At 40.7% G+C, this 15,834-nt stretch overlaps 1 protein-coding gene across 2 annotated transcripts; it reads right to left on the bottom strand.

Moving 5' to 3' along the window:
• Positions 1-2,213: 2,213 nt before the first annotated feature.
• On the bottom strand, positions 2,214-15,569 carry LOC102523066 (zinc finger protein 814-like). 2 transcript variants are annotated; one of them, XM_014556973.2, is made up of 3 exons: positions 14,798-15,569; positions 13,179-13,305; positions 2,214-6,813 (listed from the first exon to the last, which is right to left on the bottom strand). In XM_014556973.2, exons 1-3 carry the CDS (start codon positions 15,245-15,247, stop codon positions 4,406-4,408), a joined length of 2,985 nt encoding a protein of 994 aa, XP_014412459.2. In that variant the 5' UTR covers positions 15,248-15,569; the 3' UTR covers positions 2,214-4,405. The 2 variants fall into 2 exon arrangements, with proteins under 2 accessions (XP_014412459.2, XP_032343316.1); XM_032487425.1 differs by having other exon boundaries at positions 13,179-13,300; positions 14,798-14,899.
• Between the last annotated feature and the right edge of the window lie 265 nt (positions 15,570-15,834).

The raw sequence follows: 15,834 nt of genomic DNA, 5'->3' as shown, positions 1-15,834 counted from the left end.
GGAAGAAGAATCCTTCAAATGTGCTGGAGAAAGGGGGACATCAGCTAGAACAAGGGCCCTAAAAGGATGCTCCTACCTGCCCTTGGTATTGCCCAACTGTCTGTTCATCAGCGTGACCTCTGAGCCCTCAGATGATCCTGGCACACAGACCACAAGGTTAAACCCAAACATCCCTTTGGTCTCTCCCAAGAGGTCTTAGGGAGCAAGATGAACTAGGTCCCAAGCTGGACTGAGCAGTTGTTCCCTGCCATTCTGCTGCACTGTCTGAGGCACAGAGTTAAGAGCCTCAAATATGTGTGCAGCATTTGCTAACTGCTTGGTTCTCTTCCACATGCTTTATAATTATTAATATACTACAATCCACAGGACACTGTGCGATGGATACTACTATCACTAGTGTAGAGATGGGCAAAATGAGGCCCAGAGGGGTTTAGTCAGGAGCCCCATGTCCCACCGCCCTGTGTCAGTGCCAGGAAGGTGTCACATACCAGCTCCTGAGTCCAGGGGCTCTATCCCTGGGCCATGGGAGGCCCATCTCCAACAGTCAGAACAATCAGCATGCAGGGGTTAGTAACATGTCCCTAGGAATTGGTCAGTCACTTAAATTCATTATACGTTTCTGAATTAAGCCTATGGGCTCATTTGTAGAATCAACATCAGTAAAATTTTGTGTCTCCACTGAGGAGCATGTTATGTATCCTTCCAGATCCTCCAGAAAGAACGAGATGGCTCTTCCCTGAGGCTCTGCACTGAAGTGGGAGGAGGAAGTGGAGAGAGGAAGAATAGGAAAAAGAGGAGAATGAAGATGGTAGTGACACTATTAGTGACAGCAGTGGGGATCGTAACCACAGACCTGCACAGTCAGAGAGTAACAAGACTCTGTTCTGAGCTCTATTCTTTTTTTTTTTAAGTGTGATATAAACAAGATTTTTATTAGTGAAGTAAAATAATAGTGAAAGATAGTACAGTCCTGAGAATTGGGAGCAGGCCAATCCAAGAGAGGAAAAATGGCCCTGCGCTCTTTTTTAAAAAGAGAGAGAGAGAGAGAGATAACTGACATGTAACATGTTAGTTACACGTATACAGCAGGATGATTCCCCATTTGTATATAGTACAAGATGATCCCTATGATAAGTTAACATTCATCACCAGTTACAAATTTTTGTGTGTGATAAGAAATTTTAAGATCTACTTTCCTAGCAATTTCCAAATACACAATATAGTATTTTTTAATTAAGCTATAGCTGATATACAATATTACATAAATTTCAGGTGTATAACCTAATGACTCACAATTGTTAAAGGTTATATTCAAATTATAGTTATTATAAAGTATTGGCTATACTTCCTATGTTGTGCTATATATTCTTGAAGCTTATTTATTTTATACATAGTACTTAGTATCTCTTAATCTCCTATCCTCCCCTCCCCTCTTCCTTTTCCCCACTGGTAACCTCTAGTTTGTTCTCTGTATCTGTGAGTCTCTTTTTTATTATAGTCATTATTGTGTTGGGTTTTTTATTTTTTATTTTTGTGTGCGTGTGTGTGTTGGAGTTTTTAGATTCACATACAAGTGATATCATACAATATATGTCTTTCTCTCTCTGACTTATTTCACTGAACGTAATTCTTCCAAGTCCATCCACATTGTTGATGGCAAATTTTCACTCTTTTTAATGGCTGAGTAGTATTCCATTATATATACATACCACAACTTCTGGAAAACATTCATCTGTTGATGGGCATTTAGGTTGCTTCCATGTCTTGGCTGTTGTAAATCACGCAGCTGTGAACATTGGGGTGCATTTATGTTTTTGAATTAGTGTTTCGGGGTTTTTTTGGATGAATAATCAGGATGGGAATTGCTGTATCATATGGTAGTTCTATTTTCAGTTTTTTGAGGAACCTCGATACTATTTTCCATACTGGCTGCACCAATTTATATTCCCACCAACAGTGTACGAGTGTCCCTTTTCTCTACATCCTTGCCAACATTTGTTATTTGTGGTCTTTTTCACCCTCATATATTTTGAACCCTCATACAGTGCTGGTAAGAATATACAAAATACAACTATTTAAAGCACAAATTAGTATTTCTTCAAAAGCTAAATATTCACCTACCTCATGGCTCAGATGTCACACTCTAATTTTTTTACCAAAAGCTAAATGAAACAAATTTCCAAAAACAAACAAACAAACAAAAAAGCCACGTATTTCCATATTAAGAACTCTACACAAATGTTTGCACCAGTTTATTTTCAATAGTTAAAAACCTGGAAATACCCAAAATGTCCATAAACAAGTGAATGGATAAATACTGGTATATCTAAAGATAAGAATATTGCTCAACCAAAAAAAAAAAAAAAAGGGTGGGATGAGCTACTCGTATAACATCATTGATGACTCTCAAAATAATCACAAAGCATAAAAGAAACCAGAAAAAAAGAAAACATTGTAAGATTCCATCATATAAATTATAGAAAATGAAAAGGTATCTGTTATAAGGGAAAAGAAATCAACAGTTACTTGGAGGGCTCTGATGGCCAGGGACAGAGATTATAAAGGACACCAGGGAAATACATGGTGACAGATATGGCCACTACCATGACTACTGATAATGTTTTCACACGGGTCAAAACTTATCAAATACTTCACTTTAAATATGTGCAGTTACAAGAAGTAAGTTATATCTAAATAAAGCTTTAAAAACACTTCAAGATAGAAAAAAAATCTGTATAGCCCACTTTTGGGGGAAATATACTTGGTAACCCTATATTGACCAATTTCTGGTCATGCCTTCTGGGGGTCAGTCTTGCTTCAGTGGCAGCAAGTACTGGCCAGTAATAAAGAACATCTCCACTTCAGTCAACAGGGATGCTGGCCAGGTCACAAGAGCCACATCCCTGGACTACTTTCCTGCCTGTGCAGGAATAGCCTTGAGGTGAACATTACAGAGAGGTCACAAGAATCCACAAAACCATACAATTATTTTCTGACTGTGATGTCAGCTCCACGAGGTAAACCTGCCTGGGAGTTCTGAGACTCGTGTAGACACCGATGCTGCAAATTAGTCATCATCACAGAGACATTTGTGGATGCCCTTTCAGAAGAGGCACCTTGCATTGAGTTTGCTGCTGTCTCCTCTACTCCCAATCCAGGTCATATACCTGCCTCGGTTTCCTCTGGCCCCACAGTCTTAAAATCAGTGACCATCACCCATGGAACTGTGGATGTCAGGGAATGTGCTCTTTGCAAGACCCTCAGATTTCCCCTTAAAAATGCCAACATCGCCTGTGATAGTTCATGAAAAAGGGGAAAAACTAATGCTGCTCTAGGAACTTGAGACTGCTACATTTCACCTCTCTTCACAGTGATACCTGAGTCTAAACTCATAGCATCCAGAGTTTAAATGAGGACAAAAAGCCTTGCCCTCTTTCCCAGGAGATCACTGGCACCAACTCAAATTTCGCCAAAACTGGCAAGCCATTTTTTGCCATCAGACTTTCCCTCCTAAGGCAAAGAGGGGTTAAGACCCCCATAAAAACTGTTCACCTTTCATGCCTGTAAAGCCCAAACCTCCTTATGAAACACCTCTCACAGTAAACTGAACACTCAAAACAAAAAAGGACTCAAACAGTAAAGCATTTGTACTATACAAACCAAAGCAACGTGTGGCACGCAATTTGGGCCAGTAACTTGTAAGCTGGAAAAGTTCATCATGTGAGAACGTATCCCTGAAAACAAGCTGTCCTTTTCAGCTGAATTCATGATGTTCTCTGGGCCAACACTGATTCAGCCTCTTGCACAAGGTAGTCAGAAAGACAGGAACACCAACCCCCACAAACGCTAGACCAGCGGTGAGCTTTCCTGAGTGCACTGGGTGGGGGTGTGGCGGTGACTGATGCACACTGTGTGGACCTGCCAGGTGGCTGAGGTAAAATGGCTTTGGCCACAGTAAGTGGCAGTGACATAAATCTGACAAGAGCCACAGATAGGTTAGAAAGTGAAACACAGCCACACACAGTTTCCACGTATCTGAAACTGATGCCTGTGGACAACTGGAAGTGTGAGACTGAATTCGGATGGACAGCTCCTCAGTTTCTTCTAGCATTGTCACACTGAACAAGAAAATTACACATTCCCTTGAACATTTAAGGCCTTTCTACAGTGTAAACTCTACTCTACTGTGTATAATTATTATTGAGGTGAACTCTTTAGGGAAGAATTTCCCAAATTCCCAGCACTAAAGAGGCCGTCTCTTGTGAATTCTCTGATGAGAACAAGGGGTGGGGCTAGAGGTAAAGACTTTCCCACACTCACCACACACTTAAGGCCTTTTATCTGTGTGAACGCTGATGTTGAGAGTGCAGAGCTTTTGGGAAAAGATTTTCGACATTCACTACACTCATGTGGCCTCTATCCTGTGTGAACTCTGATGATAACGGAAACCAGACCTAGACGAAAAAAATTTCCCACATTCACTGCATTTATAAGGCTTTTCTCCAGTGTGAACTCTCCAGTGTTCAACGAGGTAAGAATTTCTTCTAAAGGATTTCCCACATTCAGTGCATTCATAAGGCCTTTTGCTTGTGTGAATTTTCTGATGTTCACAGAGGATGGAACTATAGCGAAAAGATTTCCCACATTCACTGCACTCATAAGGCCTTTCTCTTGTGTGAATTCTCCCATGTCGAATGAGTGCTGACCCATGGTTAAAAGATTTCCCACATTCCTTACACTCATAAGGTCTTGATGCTACGTGAACTCTCTGATGATGACTGAGGTTGGAACTAGAGGAAAAAGACTTCCCACATTCACTACATTTATAAGGTCTTTCTCCTGTGTGAACTCTCTGGTGTATAAGAAGGTGACACCTTTGGATAAAGGATTTCCCACATTCATTGCACTCATAAGGCCTTTCTCCTATGTGAACTCTCTGATGATTACTGAGGTGGGAACTGGCAAAAAAAGATTTCCCACATTCACTGCACTGATAAGGTCTTTCTCCTGTGTGAACTCTCTGGTGTGTAAGAAGGTGACATCTTTGGATAAAGGATTTCCCACATTCACTACACTCAAAAGGCCTTTCTCCTGTGTGAACTCTCTGGTGTATAAGAAGATGACATCTTTGGATAAAGGATTTCCCACATTCACTACACTTATAAGGCCTTTCTCCTATGTGAACTCTCTGATGGTAACTGAGGTTGGAACTAGAGGAAAAAGATTTCCCACATTCATTGCACTTATAAGGTCTTTCTCCTGTATGAACTCTGTGATGATGACTGAGATGGGAACCAGAGCAAAAACATTTCCCACATACAGTGCACTCATAAGGCCTATCTCCAGCATGAGTCTTCTGATGATAACACAGGGCAGAGTTGGAGGTAAAAGATTTTCCACACTCACTGCACTCATAAGGCCTTTCTCCTGTGTGAACACTCTGGTGGTAACGGAGGTTGGAAACAGAGGTAAAAGATTTCCCACATTCACAACACTGATAAGGCCTCAATCCATTGTGAACTCTCCAATGGTAACAGAGGCCAGAGCGAGAGGTAAAAGATTTCCCACATTCACTACATGCATAAGGCCTTGATCCACTATGAACTTTCCAGTGTTGAGTGAGGTAAGACTGAAGACTAAAGGATTTCCCACATTCACTGCACTCAAAAGGCCTTTTTCCTGTGTGAACTTTCTGGTGCAGAATGAATACTGAGCTACTGATAAAAGATTTCCCACATTCACTGCACTGAAAAGGCCTTTTCCCCTTATGTACTCTCTGATGTAGGATGAGCACTGAGCTATTGGTAAAAGATTTCCCACAGTCACTGCATTCATAATGCCTTTTTCCTGTGTGAACTCTCCAGTGTACAATGAGGTAAAATTTCTGTCTAAAAGATTTCCCACACTGAGTACATTCATAACGGCTTTCTCCATTGTGAAGTATCCACTGTCGAATTAGAACGGATCTACGGCTAAAGGATTGTGCACATTCACTGCACAAGTAACAATTTTCTCCAATGTGACTTCTCCAGGGATAAATGAGAACAAACTTTTGGTTAAAGGATTTCCCACATTTGCTGCACGTGTACTGCCTTGCTCCAGTATGATTTCTTTGATGCAGACTGAGGCTTGAGGTCTGCCTCAAAGATCTGCCACTTTTGCCATACTCTAGTGTGAGCCTTTCTCTAGTGTGAGCTCTCTGGTGCAAAACAAATGAGGATTTGGACCTAAACGCTTTCCCACATTCACTGCACACAAAACACTGTCTTCCAGTGTGGATACCCTGGTCCTGAACAAGTATGTGTTTGGGGCTGAAAGACTTCTTGTACTCTCCCCCATTATGATGAGTTTTTCTGCTTTGTAAAGTTGCCTCACATAGGGCAATCTTGTTTGGCTTCTCCCTGGTGTGAGTGACCTGCTGCTGGAGATGTTCCAAGGTGGCCAGGAAGTCCTTCTCAACTTCCTCACAGGTAAAGGGCTTCCCTGACCCATGGAATTTGCAGCTCTTTACAAACAAGGCTGTGTCTACACCACTTCTGAAAGATTTCTCTTCTTCCATATTCTGGTGTTTTGGGACGTTTGCACTGAAATAAAATTGTTTCAACCACACCCAATACCCGAACACTTTCTGGCTGTGTTGAGTTTCTTCATACTCAGCCAAGTGAAAAATACCTCTCAAGACCAGACTACACTTCTCACAGGGGTGGCTCTTCTGGGAAGACTGGTTTGCCTTGGGAGTCTTGGCTGGTGACATGTCTATAGAAACGCTTGATTGAAAGGGTGACTCTGTGTTCTCTGTCGCACAGCAGCAACCTGAACACAAATAAATGATGGTGAAATACACATTGACATTATAGAGAGGGGGTAACTTCCTCAAAAATGTGATATGTCCCATCTAGGAATGAGTCTATGGGATGCTTTTTTAGAGAAGAGAGTTGTAATTCCATCTGGGAAGTGGCTACTGGCATTACTGGGTCTCTAAGGCAAAAGAACAGTGGAGATGTTATTAAAGGAAGGAGACAAGATACAGTGCAACACAAAGAAGAGAGGCATATCCTGAAACTTATTGGTCTGCCAAAGAATTCCTGCAGAACCTATTCTGTTGGTGACATGAGGCTGTAATGAAGCATATGGCCAAACCCAGGACAAACCGATTTCAATAGAGTAGATGCTGTTTAAGGCCAATTTAAGGATGTGTGGACACCTCATAGCACATGTGGACCAATGCCACAGTGCGAGAGAAGGAGCCATAGAGAAATGGGTGAGATATGAAGTCCAGAAAGGTGGGGCTTATCCCTGGGCTGTAAGTCAGTCAATAATCACAAGGTAGTAAAACTGACTAGTCAGCAAAGTATCAGCAATGGGGGAAAGAAAAGCAAAAATGGGTCGTGGTGCTGGCAATGACAGCAAAATACTGGTTAAATGACAAACATTCACGGTATGATCTGAGCACAGTCCTGATGTCACACTCTCCCCAGCTTCACCAGGGCCAGGTACCTGTGAGTTCACCTTGTAGCCTTAGCTACTGAGAATCCGTACAATCTTTGGTGCCCCTGGACTGAGCTGCATTGCGATGACATGGCTGGACCTCCCCACAGCCCAAGCCACCACATCCCACCTAGTCAGTGAACTTGCAACCAACCCAAGGAGAGTCTTTCCCCACCAAAACCAGTGCATAAAGTCTGGAAGAGGTGACTGATTCATCAAATGTGAAAAGATCAATAAGCAGCTATAAGACACATGAAAAATCAAGGACATATGACATCTCAAAAAGAGCCTAAGTTTCCAGCAAGTGAACTCAAAGAAATGCAGATCTGCAAACTACCAAAGAATTCAAAATAACTGCTTTTAGGAAGCTCAGCCAGCTCCAAGAGAACACAGATAGATAATGCAATGAAACCAAGAAAATAATGCAGAACAAAACAGTTCTGAGATAGGAAAAAAAAAAAATTAAATTCTGGACCTGAAGAACACAATGAATGAAATAAAAAATGCAATAGAGAACACCAATAGCCAACTTGATCAAGGAGGGGAAAAATCTGACCTTGAATCAGATGAGAAAAATGACTGAAGAAAGCCTATGTCAATTATGGGATGTCATCAAGGGAAATAATATTCACAATGTGGGAAGACCACAAGGAGAACTGAGGGAGAAAGGAGCAGAAAGCTTACTTAAATAAATAATGGCTGAAAAAACAAATCAAGATAGAGATGTGGACATCCAGGTACATGACACCCATAGGTCCCCATACAGATTCAATCCAAAAGAACTTCACTGAGACACATTGTAATAAAACTTTGAAAAGTCAAAGACAAAAAGACTTTTGCAAGCAGCAAGAGAAAAGAAACTCATCACAGACAAGAGAAACCCCATAAGGCCATAAGCAGATTTCTCAGCAAAACCCAGGCAGGTCAGCAGAGAGTGGGACATTAAAATCAAAATGCTAAAGGGAAAAAACTGCCAACTAAAGAATATTTTATCCAGCAAAGCTGTCCTTCAGAAATGATGGTGAGATAAAGACTTTCCTACATAAATAAAAGCTGAGGGAGTTCATCACTACTTGACCTGCCTTAGTAGAAATGCTAAATGGAGTTCTTCAAGCCAAAATAAAAAGATACTAATTAGTAACAGGAAAACATAAAAATATGAAGCACATTGGTAAAGGTAGTATGTAGTCAAATTTAGAATATGCTTACACTGTAATATGGTGGTTTACTTGTTTTAATTCTAGTAAAAAAAGTATTAAAAATAACTACAACTACAATTATTTGGTAATGGTCATAACATATAAAATATGTAAGTTAATTATAAAAATATAAATTGTCACATCAAAAACATAAAATGCAAGGGAGTGAGTTACTAAAAGGGGACTTTTTGTATACAAATGATATTGCTATCAGCTTAAAATAAATTGTTATGTTTTATGCAAACCTCATGGTAATTACAAAGCAAAAACCTACAGTAGATACACAAAAGATAAAGGAACCAAACCATACCACTACAGAAAACCATAAAATCACAAGGGAATGTGGCAAGAGAGGAAAAAAGGAACAAAGGAACTACAAAACAGATGTAAAAAAATTAACAAGATGGCAATTGTAATATCCTTACAAAATTTTCCAATCAAAAGTCACACAGTGGCTGAAAATAAAGAAAACAAGACCCTACAATATGTTGCCTGCAAGAGATTCACTTCAGCTTTAAGGACTCAAACAGGCTGAAAGTAAAGGAATTGAAAAAAAAAATATTCCATACAAATGGAAATTAAAACACTAGCTTACACTTATAAATAGCCTATACTTACACCAGACAAAAGACTAACTCAAAACCTGTCATAAGAGACAAGGAAAGTCATTATATAAAGATAAAGGAGTTGACTTATTAAGAGGACATAACAATTGTAAGTATATATGCATCTCACACCAGAGTACCTAAATACACAGAGCAAATATTAAGAGACTGGAAGGCTTAAGACAACAGTGCAATAATAATAGACTTCAAATCTGTTTTTAAAGAGTGAGTACACTGTCCACTCGGGAAATCAATAAGGAAACACTGAAAGACACTTTAGACTGCCTGGACCTAACATATACAGAATATTTCATCCAACTACAGCAGAACTGCATTCTTCTCAAGTGGACTCAGAACACTCTCTAGGACAGATTATATGTTAAATCACAAAACAAACTTTAACAAGTTTAAGAAAACTGAAATTATATTGAGATTATTATCCAACCACAAGAGTTTGAAACTAGAAATCAAAACCAAAATAAACACAGGAAATTTCATGAATATATGGACATTATACAACACAATCCTGAACAATGAGTGTGTTAAACAAAAAAATCAAAAGGAAAAATAAAATTATTTTGAGACAAACAAAAATGGGAAACAAAACATGTCAAAACCTGTGGGATGCAGCAAAAGCTTTTCTAAGAGTAAAGCTGATAGCAATAAATGCCTACATTAAAGAAAAAGAAAAATCTCAAACAATCTAGCTTTACCTCACAAGGAACTAGAAAAACAAACAACTAAGCCCAAATTTAGAAGGAAGGAAATAACAAAGATCAGAGCAGAAATAAACAAAATACAAACTAGAAAAACAATAGAAAGATCAACAAAGCTGAGAGCTGGTTTTTTAAAAGAACCAAAATTGACAACCCTTTAGTAGATTAAATTTGAAGGAGAAAAGACTCAAATAAATGAAATCAGAAATGAAGGAGACATCACAAGTGATGCTGAAGAAATCCAAAGATCATAAGAAACTACAAGCAATTAAATGCCAACAAATTGGATAAACCAGAAGAAATGGATATATTTTTGAAACTGAAAACTTGCCAATACTGAATCATGAAGAAACAGAAAATCTGAATAGACTAATAACAAGTAAGGAAACTGAATCATTCATCAAAAAACTCCCAAAAAGATAACAAACAAGGATATATTGTACAGCATAGAGAAATATAGCCATTGTTTTGCAATAACTCTAAATTAGTATAATCTATAAAAATTTTGAATCACTATGTTGTACACCTGAAATTAATACTGTAAATCAACTATATTTCAATGTTTTAAATGAATGAATGAATTAATTAATAATAAATCTCCCAACAAAGAAAAGCCAGAACTAAATACATTCACTGATGAATTCTACCAAAGGCTTTAAGAAGAATTAATGTCAATCCTTCCTCAACTATCCCAAAATACTGAAGAAGAAACATTTCCAAACTCAGTATCTGAGGCCAGCATTATCCTGACATCAAAGCAAGATAGGGAAACTACAAGGAATGAGAATTACAGGCCAACATCCTTGATGAACATAGAAGGAAAAATCCCCAAAATATTCAACAGCACATTCAAGAATCTTACACTGTGATCAAGAGTGATTTATCTCTGGGATGCAAGGATAGTTCCTCATATGCAAATCAATAAACATAATACACCACATTCACAGAACAAAGGATAAAAATCATATAATCATCTCAGTAAATGCAGAAAAAGTATTTAACAAAATTGAGCATACTTTTATGTTAAAAATCCAGAACAAGTTAAGTGTATAGAATGGAATGCATCTCAATGTAATAAATCCAAATACAATAAGTCCATGCCAACACCATACTCAAAGGTTAAAATCTAAAAGCTTTTCCTCAGAGGGGAGGGTATAGCTCAGTGGTAGAGCTCATACTTAGCATGGACTAGGTCCTAGGTTCAATCCCCAGTACCGCTGCTTTAAATTAATGAATGACTGAATAAATAAATCTAATTACCCCCCCTAAAAATAAATAAATAATAAAAAAATAAAAGCTTTTCCTCTAAAATCAGGAACAAGACAAAAGTGCCCAGTATCCACATTTCTATTCAACATAGTTCTGGAAGGCCTAGCCAGAACACTTAATCAAAAACAGATAGATAGACAGACAGACAGACAGACAGATAAATAAATAAATTAAATGTATTAAAATCACAAAAGAAGTAATACTGTCTGTTTGCAGAAGACATGATCTTATATATAGAAACCCTAAAGATTCCCCCTCCAAAAGTGTTGGAAAATTCAGTAAAGTTGTAGGATACAAAATCAACATGCAAAAATCAGTTGCATTTTCTATAAATTAAGAATGAAATATCTGAATAAGAAATTAGGAAAACAATCATTTATGGTATCATCAAAAAAGTAATACACATGAATAAATTTAACCAAGGAAATGAAAGATCTGGACTCTGAAAACTGTACACTGAGGAAAGAAACTGACACAAATAAATGAAAAGATATTCAATGTTCTTATACTGGAGGAATTAATAATATTATCCAATGCAACACACAGATTTAATGCAATTCCTATCAAAATTCTAATGGAATTTTTCATGGAAATAGAAAATGAATCCTAGAGTACACATGGAACTACAAATGACCTCGAATAGCCAAAGCAATCTTGAGCAAAAAGATCAAAGCTGAAGGTAACACACTTTCTGATTTCAAACTACATTACAAAGCTACAGTAATCAATATGGTGTGGTAGTCATAAAAATAGACACACAGAGGAATGGAGCAGAATAAAGAACACAGGAAAAAAAAAAAAAACCCATGCATACATGGTCAACTAATCTTTGACAAGGGTGCCAAAAACACACCACAGGGAAAGAAGTCTCTTCGATAAATGTTACTGTGAAAAGTGGATATCCACATGCAAAACAATGAAACTGGACCCCTAGTTCCACCTCTAACAATATTTAACACAATGTGGATTAAAGAGATAAATATAAGACATGAAAATGTAAAACTCTTTGGAAAAAGAAAACAGAATATGCTACTTGGCAGTGGTCTTGACAATGATTTTTCTGGATATGACACTAAAAGTACAGAGAAAAAATAAACAAGTGGACCTACCTCAAGCTAAAAAGCTCTGCACAGCAAAAGAAATAATCAACAAAATGAAAACACAATGTACAGAATGGGAAAAAATATTTGCAAGCCCATGTACCTAATAAGGGGATAATCTTTTTAAAACATAAGATACTCACGTAACTCAGCTGGAAAAGAACAATCCAATTAAAATATGAGCAGATGATCTGATTAGACATTTCTCCAAAAAGAATACACAAATGGCTAGCAGGTATATGAAAAATTGCTCTTCCTCACTAATCATCAGGGAAATGTAAATACAAACCACAATGAGATATTACATCATATCTGTTAGGATGGCTATCATCAAAAAGACAAGAGCTAAGTGTACTCACACATGCACACTTGGAGTATTATTCAGCCTTAAAAACTAAGGAAATCCTGCCACATGCAACAATATGGGTGAACCCAGAGGGCATTTTGCTAAAAACTGTATGATATCACTTATATATGGAACTTAAACAAAAAATGTTAAACTGATGGAAATAGAGAGTAGAATGCCAGGGGATGGAGGGTGGGAAAAATGAGGAGTTGTTAGTCAAAGTGCAAACCTTCAGTTACAAGATAGTGCAGTCCATTTAACTCCATTAAACTCACTGCAAGACTACAGATCTCAAATTCTTCTCTATGAGGGTTCAGTACAGCAGATTTGAGAGATTTGAGTAGGGTAGAGAAGAGAGCACTGCAAACCACCTAGCCCTACCTGCCACAGCAACTACCTAGAAAGCTGGGGAAACAAGTAGTGCCCCAGGTCCACATGTGAAGACAGAGTCTTACCCAGTGAAGACATAAGTGCAAAGTTTTCCAGCATCACACTGAGATACAAGTGCCTCTGAACGTCATCAAGGAGCCTCCATTCCTCCCAGGAGAAGTGCACGGCAACATCTTCAAAGGTCATACTGTCCTGTCAACATGGGGACAGATGAAACAATGAACTGTCTCTCTCTGAGGACCCAGTCCATCGCCTCACACATCTATCCCACTACCATCTTCTTCCCAAGATCCCCACCTCAGAGGAGATACCAGGCCCTGGTGCCACTGATCCCCAAGCTCCCCTCAGGGTTCAGTTAATCACTGTGTTCAGCCCTGAGCAATAACAGGCAGGACACGGAGATGCCATGCAAGCTCTGGGCCTGGCCACGGAGCCCCATCCCTCTTGCCAAGCAACTCCCCTGCTGTCTCCCAGACGGTAACTCCAAGTCACAGCCAAACCTAGGCTGATGCTTCACTCTTAACTCCCTAACAGCAGGGACCAGGGGCCCTGATCACATCACTCTGGAGACTCTAATACCGTCATTCCCCAAGGTTACGCCCCTACAGTTCTGCTACCTTCCTGCTCTACAATTTAGGCATTTCCCTGGACTCACTCATCTACTTGGCACAGAGCATCCAGAGAGCACCTGACACTTACACGGGATCCAGCACCATTCAGCCCTCTGATGGATCCCAGTCCCAGGGAAAGCCCCTCATGCTCCTGTGAATGCCTCTCCACCTGTTTCTGATCCTTGCTTCAATATTAGCCACACCCATGACATTCCTGCACTTCTGTAAAGCACTATCTGTACCCTCAACAGTCACAACCCTCCTGTCTCTATTTAACCTTCCTTAAAACTCCAGCCCTTACAGTCTGCCTGCCAATCTTCCCTCCCAATGTATCACGGGAAGATTCTCAAGACACAATACCCAGAAACCCTACCGGTGGTGTCATCACCAGTGAAGCACTGGGCACCCCCTCCCGCCTTGTGTAGGATCCCTAAGAGCTTTTCCAACCTTCAGAACCTGTGGGACGACGAAGGTCACCGAGGCTGGGCTCCATGTGTACAGGACTCTCCCATATCTCCATCCAATCCTGGAACCTGGTGACCTCAGATTAACTTACTAACCACCGTGTTTCAGTCCTTGGAGGTGCCTCTAACCAGATTTCAGACCTTGGACAAGGACTCTAGTTCTCTGGGCCTGTCTCAAACATTCATATTCCAGTCTGTTTCCTCACCCAGAAGAATTCTAATAACTTTCAAACACTAACTCAGAATGTCTCCCTCTTCTGTCCACCACCCTTCATAGCCTCCAGACCCCTCAGAACGAACGAATAACCTCTCTGCCGGTCCAGGTGCCACTCTGCCTCACTCTGTTCGATGCAGGTATCAGACGGACCCCATGTTTCCCGAATCGCCCCGCCTCACTCCGACCTCCAGCCTTTATATGTATCCTCCTCTCTGCCTGGGGGCCCGTCCCCGCGCCGTCACATCGTCTGTCAAAACACGGCCCCACCCGCGGCCGCCTCCCCCGCCTGGACCCCGGGGCCCGGGCCGCAGGCAGGCGAGCAGGCGCCCCGCACTCGAGGCTCTAGTGTCCGGCGGGAGAGGGCGGTGCGGGCCCGAAGGACGGACGTTTACCTGAGGCGGGTCCCTCAGCGCGGCCGCCGCCATTGGGGTCTGAGGGCCGGAGCGCCGGGAGAGGAGGGGGACGCGGGCACGGCGGCCCCTGTCCCCAGTCTGGCGCAGGGCACCCCAGGAGGCGTCGCCTTTGTGCACCGGGGAGAGACAAGACGTCCTCCCGCGCCTCCGCAATCCAGTCACCTGGGTCCTGATCCAACGCCCCGGACCCAGAACTGACCCAAAGCCGTCAAAATGGCCGCCACGAGGTGGAGGCCGGAAGTCCCTCCCCGACTTCAAGAGTTCGCCCGGAAATGCCTTCATTCCAATCTTCCTTGGCTCAACTCCGCGCAGGCTCTTCCGGGCAATGTAGTTCCCAGGCTCTAGAGGTCCCCGGAGAGGGTGTTCCCCTTCCTGACCAACCAGAATTTTTACCACGCGACACCTGGAAGGATGCTGGAAATCGGTCATCCTACCTCGAGGGCGGGAGGGGCTTTGTTCAGTGTTAGCTGCATCAAGGAAAAAACTTAAGACTTCTTCAGCTCCCAGAAAATAAAAATATTATTTGAGATGCCCTCAAATCTACAGTTCCAAATGGCTGTGTTATAGCGTCATTAGAACATAAAATGAGTCAGCACATAGTTGGACACATCATATAATTGTTCTTCAACTACATGTATCTGACGCCAGAGTACCCTTTTAAAGTTCTATTATGACTCGCTGTTAGCAAGAGAAAATAGTCCATACAGGGCTATGAGTGGGAAAAAAGACGGATATTATGAATTAAGTGAACAAGCAGGAGTTCTGCTTCTGATTCCACCCAACACTTTTCTCTTGCCTGTAGAGTCAGTGATTGTGTCCTACTCATTGAGGAATACTTTCATCCATCTCAAATGGAGAGCAACTTAACCAATGTTATTTCGGAATGAGTCAGTAGCTGCAACTTTGACATTCACAGCACATATGAAAGGGAGTATCTGAACACCAATATGAAAGAGGGAATCTTAAGAATGTGATCTCGTGTCCTTGCTGGTAAGTGATAATCATTTTCCAGTGAT

Source organism: Camelus ferus, chromosome 9 (assembly GCF_009834535.1).
Source record: "Camelus ferus isolate YT-003-E chromosome 9, BCGSAC_Cfer_1.0, whole genome shotgun sequence".
Lineage (NCBI taxonomy): Eukaryota > Metazoa > Chordata > Mammalia > Artiodactyla > Camelidae > Camelus > Camelus ferus.
This window is presented reverse-complemented; position numbering and strand designations above follow the sequence as displayed.